Source organism: Rhinopithecus roxellana, chromosome 17 (genome assembly GCF_007565055.1).
Source record: "Rhinopithecus roxellana isolate Shanxi Qingling chromosome 17, ASM756505v1, whole genome shotgun sequence".
NCBI classification, from domain to species: Eukaryota; Metazoa; Chordata; class Mammalia; order Primates; family Cercopithecidae; genus Rhinopithecus; species Rhinopithecus roxellana.
In genome coordinates, this window is record NC_044565.1 from 8,712,971 (window position 1) to 8,732,227 (window position 19,257).

The 19,257-nt window shown below is 40.2% G+C and overlaps 2 gene segments (V, D, J or C); one reads left to right on the forward strand and one right to left on the reverse strand.

Moving 5' to 3' along the window:
- LOC104661218 overlaps positions 1 to 19,257 on the reverse strand; it is a 321,548-nt gene that overhangs the window by 17,759 nt on the left and 284,532 nt on the right.
- LOC104661217 lies at positions 16,066 to 17,212 on the forward strand. The segment is given in 2 exon segments: positions 16,066 to 16,346; positions 16,560 to 17,212. Coding segments are annotated over 2 exon segments (507 nt in total).

Sequence of the window (19,257 nt, forward strand, 5' to 3'; positions counted from 1 at the left end):
TTTTAACTTAGGTTATGTACAATAGCTTTAAGAACCAGTTGTAGAATTTGATATATAGAAAATAATATAGACTCTGTCGCTGGACAAACTTATGGTGGAATCATTTTTTGTGTTGTTGTGGACAAATTATTCTTTCTGAAACCCTGTTTGGATTTTTTTTAAAGCCTATAATTTGGGCATCCTTATAAAGTAGTGAAGTCTGAAATTAGACAATCAATGTCAGAGAGCTAGTTTCCTTTCTCGGCAAGAGAATATGACTCTAAAATTTATGGCCAAGTTAGACTATTTCTATCTTGCCTCTTTCCCCTAAAATATTTGGGTTTAATTAAAAATTTACAATGAAATTAGAAAAATAAAAATAAAAATAGAAATTCAAATTGAGATAAAATAACAGTGGTAATCAAAATCAACCCCTATTTTGATCTAGAAAAGAAAAGGAAAAAGATAATTTGGACATCATAAAAATTAAACTTCTGCTTTTCAAATGGCACATTAAGAAAATAAAAGGTGCCACACATTGGGAGAACATATTCATAAAACACAAATGTGAGAAAGAAATCATATGCAGAATATACAAAGAACTCTCATAGTCCATAGTAACAACACCCCAATAAAAACTTGATCAAAAATTTGAAAGGATATGTCATCAAAGAAGGTATATAATGAAGTTACAATACTAGGCTCGAGCAAGTGGAACCCTCATACACTGCTGATGGGAGTGCAAAATAGCACAGCCACTTCGGAAAACAGTTTGGCAGTTTCTTATACACCTACCAGATGACTCAGCAGTCCCAAAGCTAGGAATTTACCCAGGCGAAATGAAATCCTGAGTTCACACAAAAATCTGCAATGAAAAGCTTACAGTAACTTTATTCTTAGCAGCCAAGAATTAGAAATGACCTAATGTCTTTAAATTGTTAACTAGATAAATGATCTGTGGCATATCCACAAAATGGAATACTACTCAACAAAAGACAGCGAACTAGTGATATATGAAACAGCATGGATGAATCTCAAATGTATTCTCCTAAATGAACAAAGTCAGACTCAAAAGGCTTCACACTGCATGACTCCATTTATATGACATTCAGGAAGAGGCAAACGATTGGATCAGACAAAAACCAGTGGTTGCCAGGGGCTGGGGGTGAAGGAAGGGGCACAAAAGGGTGTTAAAGGATAATTGACCTGTCTTATATCTTGAATGTGGTTGTGGTTTCAGAGCTATGCATTTTCCAAAACTTATAGAAATATACATGAAAGGGTGGCTTTTATTGTAATTTATACCTCAGTAAACTTCACTTAAAATAACCAGTTTTTGATTGATCACAAAATCTGGTTCTGAGCTTTTTGGAAACTGACTGAATGAAGATAATGTGTTAACTTACATAATTTTCGTCTAGGGGAAAAAATTCTAGTTTCTAAGTGTGACTGAAGGTTTTCCTGGGATAAAAGTTGAAGACAATTTCTATTTTGGGGCATTGCATAGGAGCTGCTAAAAAGATAATATTGCAGGCATTGCATAGAATCTGCATTGGATAATACTCTTAGTAGTAATTTCATAGAGAATAAAAAGCAGAATTCGTATGACTTTATTTTTACTTGTATAAATTTAAGTGGTACAGGTGCAATTTTGCTACATAGCTATATGTGTAGTGGTGAAGTCTGGGCTTTTAGTGTATCTATCGCCTGAATCATGTACATTGTATCCATTTAGTATTTTCTCATCACTCAACCTCCTCCCACCCTTCCACCCATCTCAATCACCAGTGTTTATCACACCACACTCTATGTCCATGTGTACACATTATTTAGCTCCCACTTATAAGTGAGAACATGTGACATTTGACCTTCTGCTTCTGAATTATCCACTTAAGATAATGGCCTCCAGTTCCAACCACATTGCTGCAAAAGACATGATTTCATTCTTTCTTTATAGCTGAACAGTATTTCATTGTGGTATGTACACACACACACACACACACACACACACACACACACACACTACGTTTTCTTTATCCAATCATCTGTTGATGGACACTTGGGTTGATTCCATATCTTTGCTATTGTGAATATGGCTGCAATAAACATGTGAGTGCAGGTATCTTTTTTATATAATAATTTATTTCCCTTTGGGTAGATACGCAGTGGTGTTAATGCTGAATCACATGGTAGTTCTATTTTTAGTTCTTTGAGAAAGCTCCCTAGGGTTTCCCATAGAAGCTGTACTAATTTACATTCCCACTAATAGTGTGTAAGTATTTGCCTTTCTCTGCATCCTTGCCAACATGTTATTTTTTGATGTTTTATTAATAGCCATTCTGACTGCTGTTAAGATAATATCTCCTTGTAGTTTTAACTTGCAATTCTCTAGTGATTAGTGATTTGAACATTTTGTTTTTTGTATGCTTCCTGGCCATTTGTATACTGTTTTAGTCTGTTCTTACGCTGCTAATAAAGACATACCCAATATTAGGTAATTTATAAAGAAAAAGTGGTTTAATTGACTCAGTTCCACATGGCTGGGGAGGCCTCACAATCATGGCAGAAGGCAAAGGAAAAGCAAAGGCACATCTTACATGGAGGCAGGCAAGAGAGTGTGTGCAGGGGAACTCCCCTTTATAAAATCATCAGATCTCATAGGACTTATTCAGTATCATGAGAAGAGCATGGGATAAACCTGCCCTCATGATTCAATTACCTCCCACTGGGTCCCTTCCACGATATGTGGGGATTATCATAATTTAAGGTGAGATTTGGGTGGGGACACAGAGCCAAACCATATCATATGCCTTCTTTTGAAAAATGTCTATTCATGTCCTTTGCCCACTTTTTGGTGGGGTTATTTTGTTGCTGTTGTTCTTGAATTGTTTGAGTTCCTTATACATTCTAGACATTAGTTCCCTGTAGGATGCATAGTTTGCAAATATTTTCACTCATTCTGCAGATTGTTCACTCTATTGATTATTTCTCTTGCTGTTCAGAAGCTTTCTAGTTAAATTAAGTCCTGTTTGTCTATTTTTGGTTCTTTGCCTGTGCTTTTGATATCTTAGTCCCGAATTCTTTGCCTAGATCAATTCCAGAAGCATTTTCCTTAGGTTTTCTTCTAGTGTTTTTGTAGTTACAGGTCTTATATATAAGTCTTTCATCTGTCTTGAGTTAACTTTTGTATTTAGTGAGAGATAGAGGTCTAGTTCCATTCCTCTGCATATGGCAATTCAATTTCCCCAGTACTGTCTGTGGAAAAGGATCCATATGACTATTTCTTGTGTAAATGTTGAATGTGAATAGAGAGCATCAGATGGTAAAGCTGGTATGTGGCTTGGGAATCAGGTGGACTGTCCATCTGGTGGTCTCAGAGGGTGGCCTCCTAGGTATTCACCTTGATGAAGCTAGCAGAGCTGAGGGCACACTTTTATGCTTGTGTGCTCATGAACCCTTGGATGCAATTTCAGCGCTGGATAGATTCTACTATTGCAAACCAAAATGTTGATTTATTCATCTGTGCCTAGAAATCTAACCATCCTATAAACTTGACGACGGCATCCTTTGGCTAGCATGTTTCTTCTTAGTTGGAGGCGTGGTATGTTCAATGGAGCATCAACTTAGACACGGAATTAGAATCCTAACTCTGCATCTTATGAACTAGGTGTGACATTAGGTAAATTATTTAACTTTCCCCAAGCCTCGAATTTCTCATCGGAAATGTGGAAATAATAACATTTCTCTTATAAACTTGCTGTGAGGAGTAAATAAAATAATGTTTATGAATTACTTAGCATAATCCCTTGGCATGTAATTTCTTGGTAAGTACTAATTTTTGTTGGTTAGATCCAGTTACAGGGGAAGCAAATTTATAGATACGTGGTTCATGAGCAACAGGTTTTTGGATTATTGTCTTACACACAGTAACCAGACTGATCTTTAAAAATCACAAACAATAAACAAACCAAATTATTCCACTACTTAAACTCTCTGAAAGTTTCTTATTGCACGTAGAAATTCATTGTTATGATCCCTAGGCCGACATCTGTGGTTCTCACCCTTAGCTACTGTGCATAGAAACTCCTGGAGAACATTGAAAACTGCTGGTGCCCAAATTGATGTCTAGAAATTCTGAAGAGCCTGGTCCATGTGGGGAGTGGGCACTGCGACTTTTATGAGCTCTCTAGATGTTTCCAGTATGATCTTGCCTTGACCCCTCCCTCCTGTCTAACTGTGTTTCTTATTGGGCCTTCTCTCCTTCCCTGCTCCTTTGACTGGGAACTCCCTTCTAATCTTTGAATGCATTGAGCTCTTCCTTCAGGACCTAAAGCCTCTTCATTCTGAGTCAGGTGCTACCACCCCTTCCATGTCAAGCTCATGTTCCATCTTCATTATGACTCTGGCCTCTGATCAGAACCTGGGGTGCTCTTTCCCTTCAGGAAACTGGGGCTTGGAGGCCCGGGATTTCACCATCACAGTCTTTTGTTCCTAGTTGTAGTTGGAATCTCATGCATTTTCATGTACAGATTACACTGTTTGCAGGGCCCATCTGGTCTTCACAGTGAAGAGAGAAGTCTTAGCTGTTCAACAGTCATGTTGCTTGCTATCGGAGCCCCTGATATGTGGCCCAGACTATGGTGAGAAGAGTGAGGCATTGCCTTGGTCATAAAATTTAAGGAGGTCCCCCAAACTCAATAGTGAAGATAAAGAATATTTTAATGCAATATTTAAGCAATCAAAATTAATGCAAAAATCCATGATGAAAAAAAATCAGAATTTAAGTCAATTCTGGGTCTATTTAGTGAATAAAGAGACATCAATAGGGACTGCTTTATCTTACTGGATTTTATTTATTTAAGATGGAAGTCTCGCTCTGTTGCTCAGGCTGGAGTGCATTCGCACAATCTTGGCTCACTGCAACCTCCACCTCCTGGGTTCAAGTGATTATCCTGCCTCAACCTCCCAAGTAGCTGGGATTACAAGTGCCTGCCACCACTCCTGGATAATTTTGTATTTTTAATAGGGATGTGGTTTCACCATTTTGGCCAGGCTGGTCTTGAACTCCTGACCTCAAGTGATCCACCCTCCTTGGCCTCCCAAAGTCTTGGGATTACAGGTGTGAGCCAACACCCCAGGGACTGTTTTATATTTGTGGCTAAGGGGGATATGAGGGATAATTTGAGTCTGTTCTGCTTTCTGGGGTTGTGTTTCTCAAACTGCTTTATGGGGATTTCCAACGATGTAAATTTTGTGATGAAAATATTTTATAGTAAAGCACACATGGCCATATTGCGGAAAGAAATGCCAAAATTTTATGAAATTTTGAAATAAATCAGGCTCAACTACTAGAGAAGCTGAGGTAGGAGGATCGCCTGAGCCCGGGGGTTGGAGGTTACAGTGAGCTATGCATTCAAAAGCAGAACAGAATCAAATTATCCCTCGAATGCACTATAGCCGCAATATAAAACAGTCATTACTGATATCTGTTTATTCACTAGATAGATCCTGAATTGTCTCGCTCTGTCGCCCAGGCTCGAGTGCAGTGCGAGACCTTGTCTCTAAAACAAATAAATAAATAAATACAAAAACAAATACAAACAAAAACAAGCTCAAAACTTTGAAGAAATGGTACCCCAGAGCTTTGAGAACAGAGACTCCCGAGTTACACATATTTTCTTCTTTCTGCTACTAGGTGGAGGCAGTGGAGCGGGTTGAGAAGCACTGTCATAAAGCTTGTAATTAAAGAACATCAGAGTGCCAGTGGAGTTGCTATAAAGTGCAGAGTAGCTACTCTTGTGCTGTATACTTGGTCGCGCATGAGAGAGAAGTGAATGGGAGGGAGGCTCGAAACAATGGGAAGAGCCCTAAGAATCAGGTCTGATGAACTTACATAATCGGCCTTGCACACAACTTTTCTGGCTGAACCTACACTTCCCATAAGTCAAATGCAAATGTTGGAAGGAATATCTTGTGAGGTTCTTTTTTTTTTTTTTTTTTTTTTTTTTTTGAGACGGAGTCTCACTCTGTCGCCCAGGCTGGAGTGTAGTGTAGTGACCGGATCTCAGCTCACTGCAAGCTCCGCCTCCCGGGTTCAGGCTATTCTCCTGCCTCAGCCTCCCGAGTAGCTGGGACTACAGGCGCCCGCCACCTCGCCCGGCTAGTTTTTTGTATTTTTTTTAGTAGAGACGGGGTTTCACCGTGTTAGCCAGGATGGTCTCGATCTCCTGAGCTCGTGATCCGCCCGTCTCGGCCTCCCAAAGTGCTGGGATTACAGGCTTGAGCTACCACGCCCGGCCAAGGTTCTTTCTAGCTTGTACAGTCTGAGCTATTTTAAAGGAGAAATGCTGACGAGCAATAGTCCTTGGAACTTGTAGTGCATAAACTTGACCAACAGAGGGCGGCAGTGCCCACTCTTTTAAGGAGTAACCTTCCAAATTTTCTACTGCCATGGGAGAGTTCTGATCCTACAAATGAGGCAGCGTTTGGACCACTTAATAACAACCAACCCTAAAAGTAAATTTTCTTTTTATTAAACATTTTAATTTTACATTTGTAAACAGAAAATAAATTCTTATTGTGTTGGCTCTGGGACACCACGTTCTTGGTTCAACTCCTTCTTCCCTGACCACTACTTCTAAGTCTCCTGTGATGGTTTCTTCTCATCTCTTTGACCTCTGCTTGTTGGGTTACGTACCAGGGCCCAGTCTGCCTTCATTGATTTAACTCATTACCTAGTAACCTCGACCTGTTTCCCAAATTTGCATCTTCAGCCCAGACTATTTCTCTGAACTCCAGAATCACACATATTCATCCACCTGTCCAAGGGATATTACCAGTTAGAGGTCTAGCAGGTATCTCAAATGTCTAATATGTTCAACTCTAAGCCCTGATTCCCACCTGCCTTCCCTGTCTCAGAAAACGTCCTTCCAAATTCTCTAGTTGCTCAGGTTCAAGCACTTGCAACCACCTTGATTTCACATTTCTCCCATGCCTCACATCCAATATGTTAACAAATGCTATTTTGTTTACCTTTGAAACATGACCAGAATCTGACACTTTTCACCACTGCTGCCACCGGGCCTCTTGACTGCCATTAAGAAAGGAGGTATGCTCTGGTTTGTAAAGATTTATTAAAAGATGTTAAATTGGGACTTTTTTTTTTTTTTGTATTTGTTTTGTAAGGTATCTCAAAGGCCGAGAATAATGTAACAGATATTGTGTCCTCTAATGGAACGATTCATTTTCTCTCCTCCTCCACTGGCTTTCTGGGGATGGTGGAAATATTGGAGGATTTTCAGAATAAGAAACAATTTTATTGCTGTTCACCAGATGTCAGGAGGGTATGGTGTGGTGGGCCTGTGAGTGGACTGCTTAACCTTAGAACTTAGAAACTAGGGTCCCTGTGGAGTACAAACCCTAATAGGTCTTGGTGAGTAATAGAAGAGATAAAAGAGAGCTCAGTCTGGTCATAAATCCTTTGACCAGTTGCCATCTATTGCCATGAGAAATTCCCCAAGAAGGCACCCACCTCTTTTGCAGACAATTCTGTTTACTAGATTCTGAAGGATTCGTTATCATCGTATCATAGAACTGCCTTCTAGTTGGATGGTGCGTTAGTCAGAATTCTTTTTGCAAGTAACATAAGTCAGCTGTAACACATAAAACTAGAAAAGGAATTAGAAAAAGAAAAGTAGTTATACTAATGTGAAAGAAAAAATAAACCTCAGGACCCCAAAATCACTAAGCCAAAAGTGAAAGTAAAGCTGGGAACTGCATCAGGCAAACCTGCCTCAGATTTTATTCCTAAATAAGATAGCTACAAAAATAAAAAGCTACATAGCTCCCTCACAATTTTCCCACAAGGGAATTCTTTGTGGACAAAGAAAGGACTGAACTCAAAGTCATCCCTCTGTTCACTTCAGACAAATGCATATGCATTGCTTCTTCTGCGCTATTGTTCCAATAAGCTGGACTAAGGCATAGGTGAGTATTTCTCTACCCACCTTTCATATGTGAATTGTATATTCAGTGAAAGGCTGATCAGAGACTCAAAATAATGCAACCCCATCAGGAAGCCCCCTTCCCTGCCTCGAGTTGTCACGCCTTTTCAGACAGAAGTGATGTACATCTTATACACAATGATTGAGGTTTCTTGTCTCCCTAAAATATATAACACCAAGCTGTGCCCCGACCATCTTGGGCACGTATAGTCAGGACCTTTGGAGACTTTATGATGGGCTTCTCCTTAACCTTGGGAAAATAAACTTTCTAAATTAATTGAGATCTGTCTCTGACACTTTGAGTTCACACTAGGTTGCTCACAAAGACACAGGGAAGGCTGTAGATCCAGGATGGGGCTATGCAGGTGGAAAATGTACCCTTGATCATGTCACTAAACTAGTCCAGGGATACGCCCAAAACATGCTCAGCAGCGTGAGGCTGCAGCGTGCGCTGATGACATGACTGTTTATGGACTTGGTCTCATTGCTAATGTGAGTCATTTTCTTGATTACTTTTCTCAAATTTGGGTGAGGTGAATCTGTAGTTCCACAAGATGGTGTAACAGGGGGCAATGTGAAGCCATGTAACCTTATCAAACGTCTTTTTAGAGTGTCCATTTTACTTGAATGTTTAATGGAAAAAAATTATATTAAAATTTACGCACACATAAAAGGCACAAGTTGTAATATTTACATGAGAAGAAAACATGATTTAAAAGATAAGCTTCAAACTGCACAAATAGCAGTGGGGGAGACGAAGGCAGTTATTCATTTCCCTCTGCAGCTTATTGTGAACCATGAGAAGCCCCATCTTAAAGCGTCTGATCAAATACACTGACTTATAATAGCAGATTTATGCATATGTCTTATTTTAGCCTTTTCTGCTAGACTTTGGGTTGGAGAAGTGATATGAGAAGGTGGAAAGAGCACAAAATTAGGAGTCAAGGGGGCGGAGCAAGACGGCCGAATAGGAACAGCTCCAGTCTCCAACTCCCAGCGCGAGCGACACAGAAGACCGGTGATTTCTGCATTTTCAACTGAGGTACTGGGGTCATCTCACTAGGGAGTGCCGGACAATCGGTGCTGGTCAGCTGCTGCAGCCTGACCAGCGAGAGCTGAAGCAGGGCGAGGCATCGCTTCACCTGGAAAGCGCAAGGGGGAAGGGAATCCGTTTTCCTAGCCAGGGGAAGTGAGACACACAACACCTGGAAAATCGGGTAATTCCCACCCCAATATGGTGCTTTAAGCAGACAGGCACACCAGGAGAATATATCCCACACCTGGCCGGGAGGGTCCCACGCCCACGAAGCCTCCCTCACTGCTAACACAGCAGTCTGCCGCGATCTATCCACAAGGCAGCAGCGAGGCTGGGGGAGGGGCGCCCGCCATTGCTGAGGCTTAAGTAGGTAAACAAAGCCGCTGGGAAGCTCGAACTGGGTGGAGCTCACAGCAGCTCAAGGAAGCCTGCCTGTCTCTGTAGTCTCCACCTCTGGGGACAGCGCACAGCTGAAGACCAACAGGGGAAGCAGCAGGGGCCGGTGCAGACGCGAATGACTCTGTCTGACAGCTTTGGGGAGAGCCGTGGATCTCCCAACGCGGAGGTTGAGATCTGAGAACCGACAGACTGCCTGCTCAGGTGGGTCCCTGACCCCTGAGTAGCCTAGCTGGGAGACATCCCCCACTAGGGGCAGTCTGACACCCCACACCTCACAGGGTGGAGTACACCCCTGAGAGGAAACTTCCAAAGGAAGAATCAGACAGGTACACTCGCTGTTCAGCAATATTCTATCTTCGGCAACCTCTGCTGCTGATACCCAGGCAAACAGGGTCTGGAGTGGACCTCAAGCAATCTCCAACAGACCAACAGACAGTCCTTCTGACTGTCAGAAGGAAAACTATCAAACAGGAAGGACACCTATACCAAAACCCCATCAGTACGTCACCATCATCAAAGACCAGAGACAGATAAAATCACAAAGATGGGGAAGAAGCAGGGCAGAAAAGCTGGAAATTCAAAAAATAAGAGCGCATCTCCCCCTGCAAAGGAGCGCAGCCCATCGCCAGCAATGGATCAAAGCTGGTCAGAGAATGACTTTGACGAGATGAGAGAAGAAGGCTTCAGTCCATCAAACTTCTCAGAGCTAAAGGAGGAATTACGTACCCAGCGCAAAGAAACTAAAAATCTTGAAAAAAGAGTGGAAGAATTGACAGCTAGACTAATTAATGCAGAGAAGATCATAAACGAAATGACAGAGATGAAAACCATGACACGAGAAATACGTGACAAATGCACAAGCTTCAGTAACCGACTCAATCAACTGGAAGAAAGAGTATCAGCGATTGAGGATCAAATGAATGAAATGAAGCGAGAAGAGAAACCAAAAGAAAAAAGAAGAAAAAGAAATGAACAAAGCCTGCAAGAAGTATGGGATTACGTAAAAAGACCAAATCTACGTCTGATTGGGGTGCCTGAAAGTGAGGGGGAAAATGGAACCAAGTTGGAAAACACTCTTCAGGATATCATCCAGGAGAACTTCCCCAACCTAGTAGGGCAGGCCAACATTCAAATTCAGGAAATACAGAGAACGCCACAAAGATACTCCTCCAGAAGAGCAACTCCAAGACACATAATTGCCACATTCACCAAAGTTGAAATGAAGGAAAATATCTTAAGGGCAGCCAGAGAGAAAGGTCGGGTTACCCACAAAGGGAAGCCCATCAGACTAACAGCAGATCTCTCGGCAGAAACTCTACAAGCCAGAAGAGAGTGGGGGCCAATATTCAACGTTCTTAAAGAAAAGAATTTTAAACCCAGAATTTCATATCCAGCCAAACTAAGTTTCATCAGTGAAGGAGAAATAAAATCCTTTACAGATAAGCAAATGCTTAGAGATTTTGTCACCACCAGGCCTGCCTTACAAGAGACCCTGAAGGAAGCACTAAACATGGAAAGGAACAACCGGTACCAGCCATTGCAAAAACATGCCAAAATGTAAAGACCATCGAGGCTAGGAAGAAACTGCATCAACTAACGAGCAAAATAACCAGTTAATATCATAATGGCAGGATCAAGTTCACACATAACAATATTAACCTTAAATGTAAATGGACTAAATGCTCCAATTAAAAGACACAGACTGGCAAATTGGATAAAGAGTCAAGACCCATCAGTCTGCTGTATTCAGGAGACCCATCTCACATGCAGAGACATACATAGGCTCAAAATAAAGGGATGGAGGAAGATCTACCAAGCAAATGGAGAACAAAAAAAAGCAGGGGTTGCAATCCTAGTCTCTGATAAAACAGACTTTAAACCATCAAAGATCAAAAGAGACAAAGAAGGCCATTACGTAATGGTAAAGGGATCAATTCAACAGGAAGAGCTAACTATCCTAAATATATATGCACCCAATACAGGAGCACCCAGATTCATAAAGCAAGTCCTTAGAGACTTACAAAGAGACTTAGACTCCCATACAATAATAATGGGAGACTTCAACACTCCACTGTCAACATTAGACAGATCAACGAGACAGAAAGTTAACAAGGATATCCAGGAATTGAACTCATCTCTGCACCAAGCGGACCTAATAGACATCTATAGAACTCTCCACCCCAAATCAACAGAATATACATCCTTCTCAGCACCACATTGCACTTATTCCAAAATTGACCACATAATTGGAAGTAAAGCACTCCTTAGCAAATGTAAAAGAACAGAAATTATAACAAACTGTCTCTCAGACCACAGTGCAATCAAACTAGAACTCAGGACTAAGAAACTCAATCAAAACCGCTCAACTACATGGAAACTGAACAACCTGCTCCTGAATGACTACTGGGTACATAACGAAATGAAATCAGAAATAAAGATGTTCTTTGAAACCAATGAGAACAAAGATACAACATACCAGAATCTCTGGGACACATTTAAAGCAGTGTGTAGAGGGAAATTTATAGCACTAAATGCCCACAAGAGAAAGCAGGAAAGATCTAAAATTGACACTCTAACATCACAATTAAAAGAACTAGAGAGGCAAGAGCAAACACATTCAAAAGCTAGCAGAAGGCAAGAAATAACTAAGATCAGAGCAGAACTGAAGGAGATAGAGACAAAAAACCCTCCAAACAATCAATGAATCCAGGAGCTGGTTTTTTGAAAAGATCAACAAAATTGACAGACCGCTAGCAAGACTAATAAAGAAGAAAAGAGAGTGGAATCAAATAGACGCAATAAAAAATGATAAAGGGGATATCACCACCGACCCCACAGAAATACAAACTACCATCAGAGAATACTATAAACACCTCTACGCAAATCAACTAGAAAATCTAGAAGAAATGGATAATTTCCTGGACACTTACACTCTCCCAAGACTAAACCAGGAAGAAGTTGAATCCCTGAATAGACCAATAGCAGGCTCTGAAATTGAGGCAACAATTAATAGCCTACCCACCAAAAAAAGTCCAGGACCAGATGGATTCACAGCTGAATTCTACCAGAGGTACAAGGAGGAGCTGGTACCATTCCTTCTGAAACTATTCCAATCAATAGAAAAAGAGGGAATCCTCCCAAACTCATTTTATGAGGCCAACATCATCCTGATACCAAAGCCTGGCAGAGACACAACAAAAAAAGAGAATTTAAGACCAATATCCCTGATGAACATCGATGCAAAAATCCTCAATAAAATATTGGCAAACCGGATTCAGCAGCACATCAAAAAGCTTATCCACCATGATCAAGTGGGCTTCATCCCTGGGATGCAAGGCTGGTTCAACATTCGCAAATCAATAAACGTAATCCAGCATATAAACAGAACCAAAGACAAGAACCACATGATTATCTCAATAGATGCAGAAAAGGCTTTTGACAAAATTCAACAGCCCTTCATGCTAAAAACGCTCAATAAATTCGGTATTGATGGAACGTACCTCAAAATAATAAGAGCTATTTATGACAAACCCACAGCTAATATCATTCTGAATGGGCAAAAACTGGAAAAATTCCCTTTGAAAACTGGTACAAGACAGGGATGCCCTCTCTCATCACTCCTATTCAACATAGTGTTGGAAGTTCTGGCTAGGGCAATCAGGCAAGAGAAAGAAATCAAGGGTATTCAGTTAGGAAAAGAAGAAGTCAAATTGTCCCTGTTTGCAGATGACATGATTGTATATTTAGAAAACCCCATCGTCTCAGCCCAAAATCTCCTTAAGCTGATAAGCAACTTCAGCAAAGTCTCAGGATACAAAATTAATGTGCACAAATCACAAGCATTCTTATACACCAGTAACAGACAAGCAGAGAGCCAAATCAGGAATGAACTTCCATTCACAATTGCTTCAAAGAGAATAAAATACCTAGGAATCCAGCTTACAAGGGATGTAAAGGACCTCTTCAAGGAGAACTACAAACCACTGCTCAGTGAAATCAAAGAGGACACAAACAAATGGAAGAACATACCATGCTCATGGATAGGAAGAATCAATATCATGAAAATGGCCATACTGCCCAAGGTTATTTATAGATTCAATGCCATCCCCATCAAGCTACCAATGAGTTTCTTCACAGAATTGGAAAAAACTGCTTTAAAGTTCATATGGAACCAAAAAAGAGCCCGCATTGCCAAGACAATCCTAAGTCAAAAGGACAAAGCTGGAGGCGTCACGCTACCTGACTTCAAACTATACTACAAGGCTACAGTAACCAAAACAGCATGGTACTGCTACCAAAACAGAGATATAGTCCAGTGGAACAGAACAGAGTCCTCAGAAATAATACCACACATCTACAGCCATCTGATCTTTCACAAACCTGAGAGAAACAAGAAATGGGGAAAGGATTCCCTATTTAATAAATGGTGCTGGGAAAATTGGCTAGCCATAAGTAGAAAGCTGAAACTGGATCCTTTCCTTACCCCTTATACGAAGATTAATTCAAGATGGATTAGAGACGTAAATGTTAGACCTAATACCATAAAAACCCTAGAAGAAAATCTAGGTAGTACCATTCAGGACATAGGCACGGGCAAGGACTTCATATCTAAAACACCAAAAGCAACAGTAGCAAAAGCCAAAATTGACAAATGGGATCTAATTAAACTAAAGAGCTTTTGCACAGCAAAAGAAACTACCATCAGAGTGAACAGGCAACCTACAGAATGGGAGAACATTTTTGCAACCTACTCATCTGACAAAGGGCTAATATCCAGAATCTACAAAGAACTCAAACAAATATACAAGAAAAAAACAAACAACCCCATCAAAAAGTGGGCAAAGGATATGAACAGACATTTCTCAAAAGAAGACATTCATACAGCCAACAGACACATGAAAAAATGCTCATCATCACTGGCCATCAGAGAAATGCAAATCAAACCACAATGAGATACCATCTCACACCAGTTAGAATGGCAATCATTAAGAAGTCAGGAAACAACAGGTTTTGGAGAGGATGTGGAGAAATAGGAACACTTTTACACTGTTGGTGGGATTGTAAACTAGTTCAACCATTATGGAAAAGAGTATGGCAATTCCTCAAGGATCTACCATATGACCCAGCCATCCCACTACTGGGTATATACCCAAAGGATTATAAATTAGTCTACTACAATGACACATGGACACGTATGTTTATTGCGGCACTATTCACAATAGCAAAGACTTGGAATCAACCGAAATGTCCATCTGTGACAGACTGGATTAAGAAAATGTGGCACATATACACCATGGAATACTATGCAGCCATAAAAAAGGATGAGTTTGCGTCCTTTGTAGGGACATGGATGCAGCTGGAAACCATCATTCTTAGCAAACTCTCACAAGAAGAGAAAACCAAACACCGCATGTTCTCACTCATAGGTGGGAACCGAACAATGAGATCACTTGGACTCGGGAAGGGGAACATCACGAACTGGGACCTATCATGGGGAGGGGGGAGGAGGGAGGGATTGCATTGGGGAGTTATACATGATATAAATGATGAATTGATGGGTGCTGACGAGTTGATGGGTGCAGCACACCAACATGGCATAAGGATACATATGTAACAAACCTGCATGTCATGCACATGTACCCTAGAACTTAAAGTATAAAAAAAAAAAAAAAAAAAAAAATTAGGAGTCAAAAGGCCTGGTTTTAACCTCAGCTCTGCCACAAACTAAATAAGTGACCCGGGTTGAGACATTTCTATCTGTGCCCTCTAAGATATTTCCTTACATCAAATAATGCGATAGATAATTTCTACGATTCTTTTTGGTTTTTAGTCTGTAAGTCATTGGAATGGAGATGTTAGGCGAGCATTCTTCTTTGGAGCTGTAGAACATTAGTGTGATCACCAGAAGGCACAAGATCCTGTGGTGATATAGGAGTATAGGAAATGAACAAAACACAGTCTTCTCTCACTCACTTCTCTCACAGTCTTCTCTCACTTCTCTCTCTCTTCTGTCTTTTATGTATTTATATTATCCATAATAGGGTAGGTTATACCATTGCCCCAAATCTCATGGTCTAGCACCAACAAATGCTTATGTCTTGCTCTTGCTACATTCTTCACAAGGGCCATCCAGTCACTCAAGGATCCAGGCAGACAGAGGCTCTACCATCTTGTATTCACACCATTTGGAGCACATGGCCTCTTAAGTTGCTTCTGTAGATAAAGGATAGACAGGAAAATTCCATGTGCTCTTTTTCCTGCCTCAACCTGCAAGGGATGTATGTTACTTCCATGCCTATATCATTGGCCATAACTGATTACATCTGTAAGGAGGCTGGGACATATAGGTGAGCAAATGGAACTTATAGAAAGTAATGAGTTATTTAATATCCCGAGCTGCCTTTGGAAAATGTTGCTGAGCAGGCACTGAAGAGTATCAATAAAATTTATTGAGAATTTGTTTATTATGATTGATTAACACAGTTAAAAGCCAGCATATTACTGATTAATATACGTAAAATGCAGTCAAGAAATTGGGAATGCTTTCTCTTCTGCTATGATGCACAAGGTGTTTAACATTTATGCCCCTATGAAAATTACTAGGTAGTCCTAGTCATTAGATCATCTAGAAGTTTGTAGTTTTAGAGCTTCGAAGTTGACTTCTGTCTTTTCTATTCATAGAGTTACATATTCTGTGGTGATATTTTTGGCTCTTGATTTACATTGGATACTTTCATAAGTCACTGCTCATGAAATTTGCTTTTGTACTTACTGATCATTTTTGCATAGACCCCTCCAGGCCATGACCAGCTGTTCGGATTTTATAAACGGGACCTTTGCATTGTGAACTGAGCTACAACAGGCAGGCAGGGGCAGCAAGATGGTGTCGCAGACCCAAGTCTTCATTTCCCTGTTGCTCTGGATCTCTGGTGAGGATTTCAAAAGTGCCACAGTCTTTTCAGAGTCATATCTGTGTGGAAATAAAAAAAAATTAAGATATAGTTGGAAATAATGACTATTTCCAATATGGATCCAATTATGTGCTGACTTATAATACTACTAGAAAGCACATTTAAATGACATATTTCAATTATATATGAGAAAGCGTGTGTAAGTTTATGTATAATCATTGTCCATTACAGGTGCCTATGGGGACATTGTGATGACCCAGTCTCCAGACTCTCTGGCTGTGTCTCTGGGAGAGAGGGTCACCATCAACTGCAAGTCCAGCCAGAGTCTTTTATACAGCTCCAACAATAAGAACTACTTAGCCTGGTACCAGCAGAAACCAGGACAGGCTCCTAAGCTGCTCATTTACTGGGCATCTACCCGGGAATCCGGGGTCCCTAACCGATTCAGTGGCAGCGGATCTGGGACAGATTTCACTCTCACCATCAGTGGCCTGCAGGCTGAAGACATGGCAGTTTATTACTGTCAGCAGTATTATAGCACTCCTCCCACAGTGCTTCAGCCTCGAACACAAACTTCCTCCCCATGCATTGGGCCAGTGGGTCTTTGCTGCAGCAGCTGCTTCCTCTGCACACAGCCCCAAACATGCGTGCTTCCTCTATGTGTCAGGGAGGTCACTCTCTTGATTTAGTCCTTGGAGGGTTTGCAGGGCCCAGGATAAAATTAAGGGATTTGGCTTTTTCTGGATTTCTTTCTGTGGAAGGTTATTAAAGCAAAATGTTGTAAAGATCCCTTAGAGACATTGTCAGGAGTTTTCGTGTTTCAGGAACCTTCATGTTTCACACTGACACATCACATGACCGAGCCAAATAGATTTATCTTTACTTTCTAGACCAGGGTTCACTGAGTTTTCCACACGGATGGGTGAATTCTTTCTTCTGTGTGCTTCCTTGACTCTGGAAAGTTTCTACTTGGATTCCTAATTCTCTTATTTTTTTTTTTTCCTTCATCTGCAATCCTTCCCAATGTTAAACCTTGATCCTTCCTGTTCATAGCCTCCCACATAGAAGGTAGTGTCCTTCTGTAGCTTTTTCCTTCCAGAGACCTTCTACTTCCTTTTGTTCTGCCCTTCCCACCCCCAGTTTCTTTCCATCATATTAATACTTTCATAGGCAATTTTCTAATTTTTGTTACTCTAGAAATATGTGACAGCATTTTTCATTGCCTTTTACAATAGTTTGCCAACTTTCTTCTTATTTATCATTTTTAAATTTTCAATTTTCACGGTACATAGTAGGTGTGTGTGTGTATGTATATATATATACATACACACACACACACATATATATATATGTTGAGCACCTGAGATATTTAGATACAGGCATGCAATGTGTAATAATCACATCATGGAGAATGGTGTCTCCAGCCCCTTAAGCATTTATTCTTTGTGTTACAATCCAATTATACTCTTTTAGTTATTTAAAACTGTATAATTAAGTTATTACTGACTAAAGTCACCCTGTTGTGCTAGCAAATAGTAGGACTTATTTATTCTTTCTAACTACGTTTTGGTATTGATTAACTATCCCCACTTTCCCCCTACTCCCCACCCCCGCCCACTACTCTTCTCAGCCTCTGGTCGCTATCCTTCTAGTCTCTATGTTCATGAATTCAATTGTTTTCATTTTTAGACTCTGCAAATACATGAGAATAAGTGATGTTTGTCTTCCTGTGCGTGGCTTATTTCACTTAACGTAATGATGTTAGTTCCATCCATATTGTTGCAAATGACAGGATCTCTTTCTATTTTATGTCTGAATAGTACTCCATTGTGTTTATGTACTACATTTTCCTTTCCTTTTCTGTTCATCTGTTGATGAACATTTAGGTTGCTTCCAAATCTTAGCTATTGTGAATAGTGCTGTAACAAATGTGAGAGTGCAGATCTCTCTTTGGTATACTGATTTCATTTCTTTGGGGTATATACCCAGCAGTGGAATTGCTGAAGGACGTGGTAGCTCTATTTTTAACTTTTTGAGGAACCTCCAAACTGTTCTTCATAGTGGATGTACTAATTTACATTCCCACCAACAGTGTACAAGGGTTCCCTTTTCTCCACATTCTTGCCAGCATTTGTTATCGCTTGTCTTTTGGATATAAGCCATTTTAACTGGGGCGAGATGATATCTCATTGTAGTTTTGATTTGCATTTCTCTAATAATCAGTGATGCTGAGCACCTTTTAATATGCCTGCTTGTCATTTTTATGTCTCCTTTTGGGAAACATCTATTCGAATCTTGTGCCTAATTTTGATTGGGTTATTAAACTTCTTCCTATAGAGTTGTTTTAGCTTCTTATATATAAATTATGGTTCTTAATCTCTTGTCAGATGGATAGCTTATAAACTTTTTCTCCTATTCTGTGGTTGGCTCTTCACTTTTTTGATTGCTTCCTTTGCTGTATAGAAGCTTCTAAACTTGTTGTGATCCCATTTGTCCACTTTTGCTTTGATTGCCTGTGGTAGTGGGGTATTACTGATGAAATCTTTCCCCAGACTGATGTGGAAAGTTTCCCAAATGTTTTCTTGTAGTAGTTTCATAGTTTGAGTTCTTAGACTTGTCTTTAATCCATTTTGATTTGCTTTTTCTATATGGTGAGAGATCAAAGTCTAGTTTCATTCTCTTTCATATGGATAGCCAATTTTCCCAGCATTATTTATTGAAGAGAATCTTTTCCCTAGTGTCAATTGATGACACTTTTGTTGAAAATGAATTCACTGCAGGTATGTGGATTTATTTCAGGGTTCTCTATTCCTTCCCTTGGTCTATGTGTCTCTTTTTATGCCAGTGCCACCTTGTTTTGTTACTATACCTCTGTAGTATAATTTGAAGTCAGGTAATGCAATTCTTGAAGTTTTGTTCTTTTTGCTTA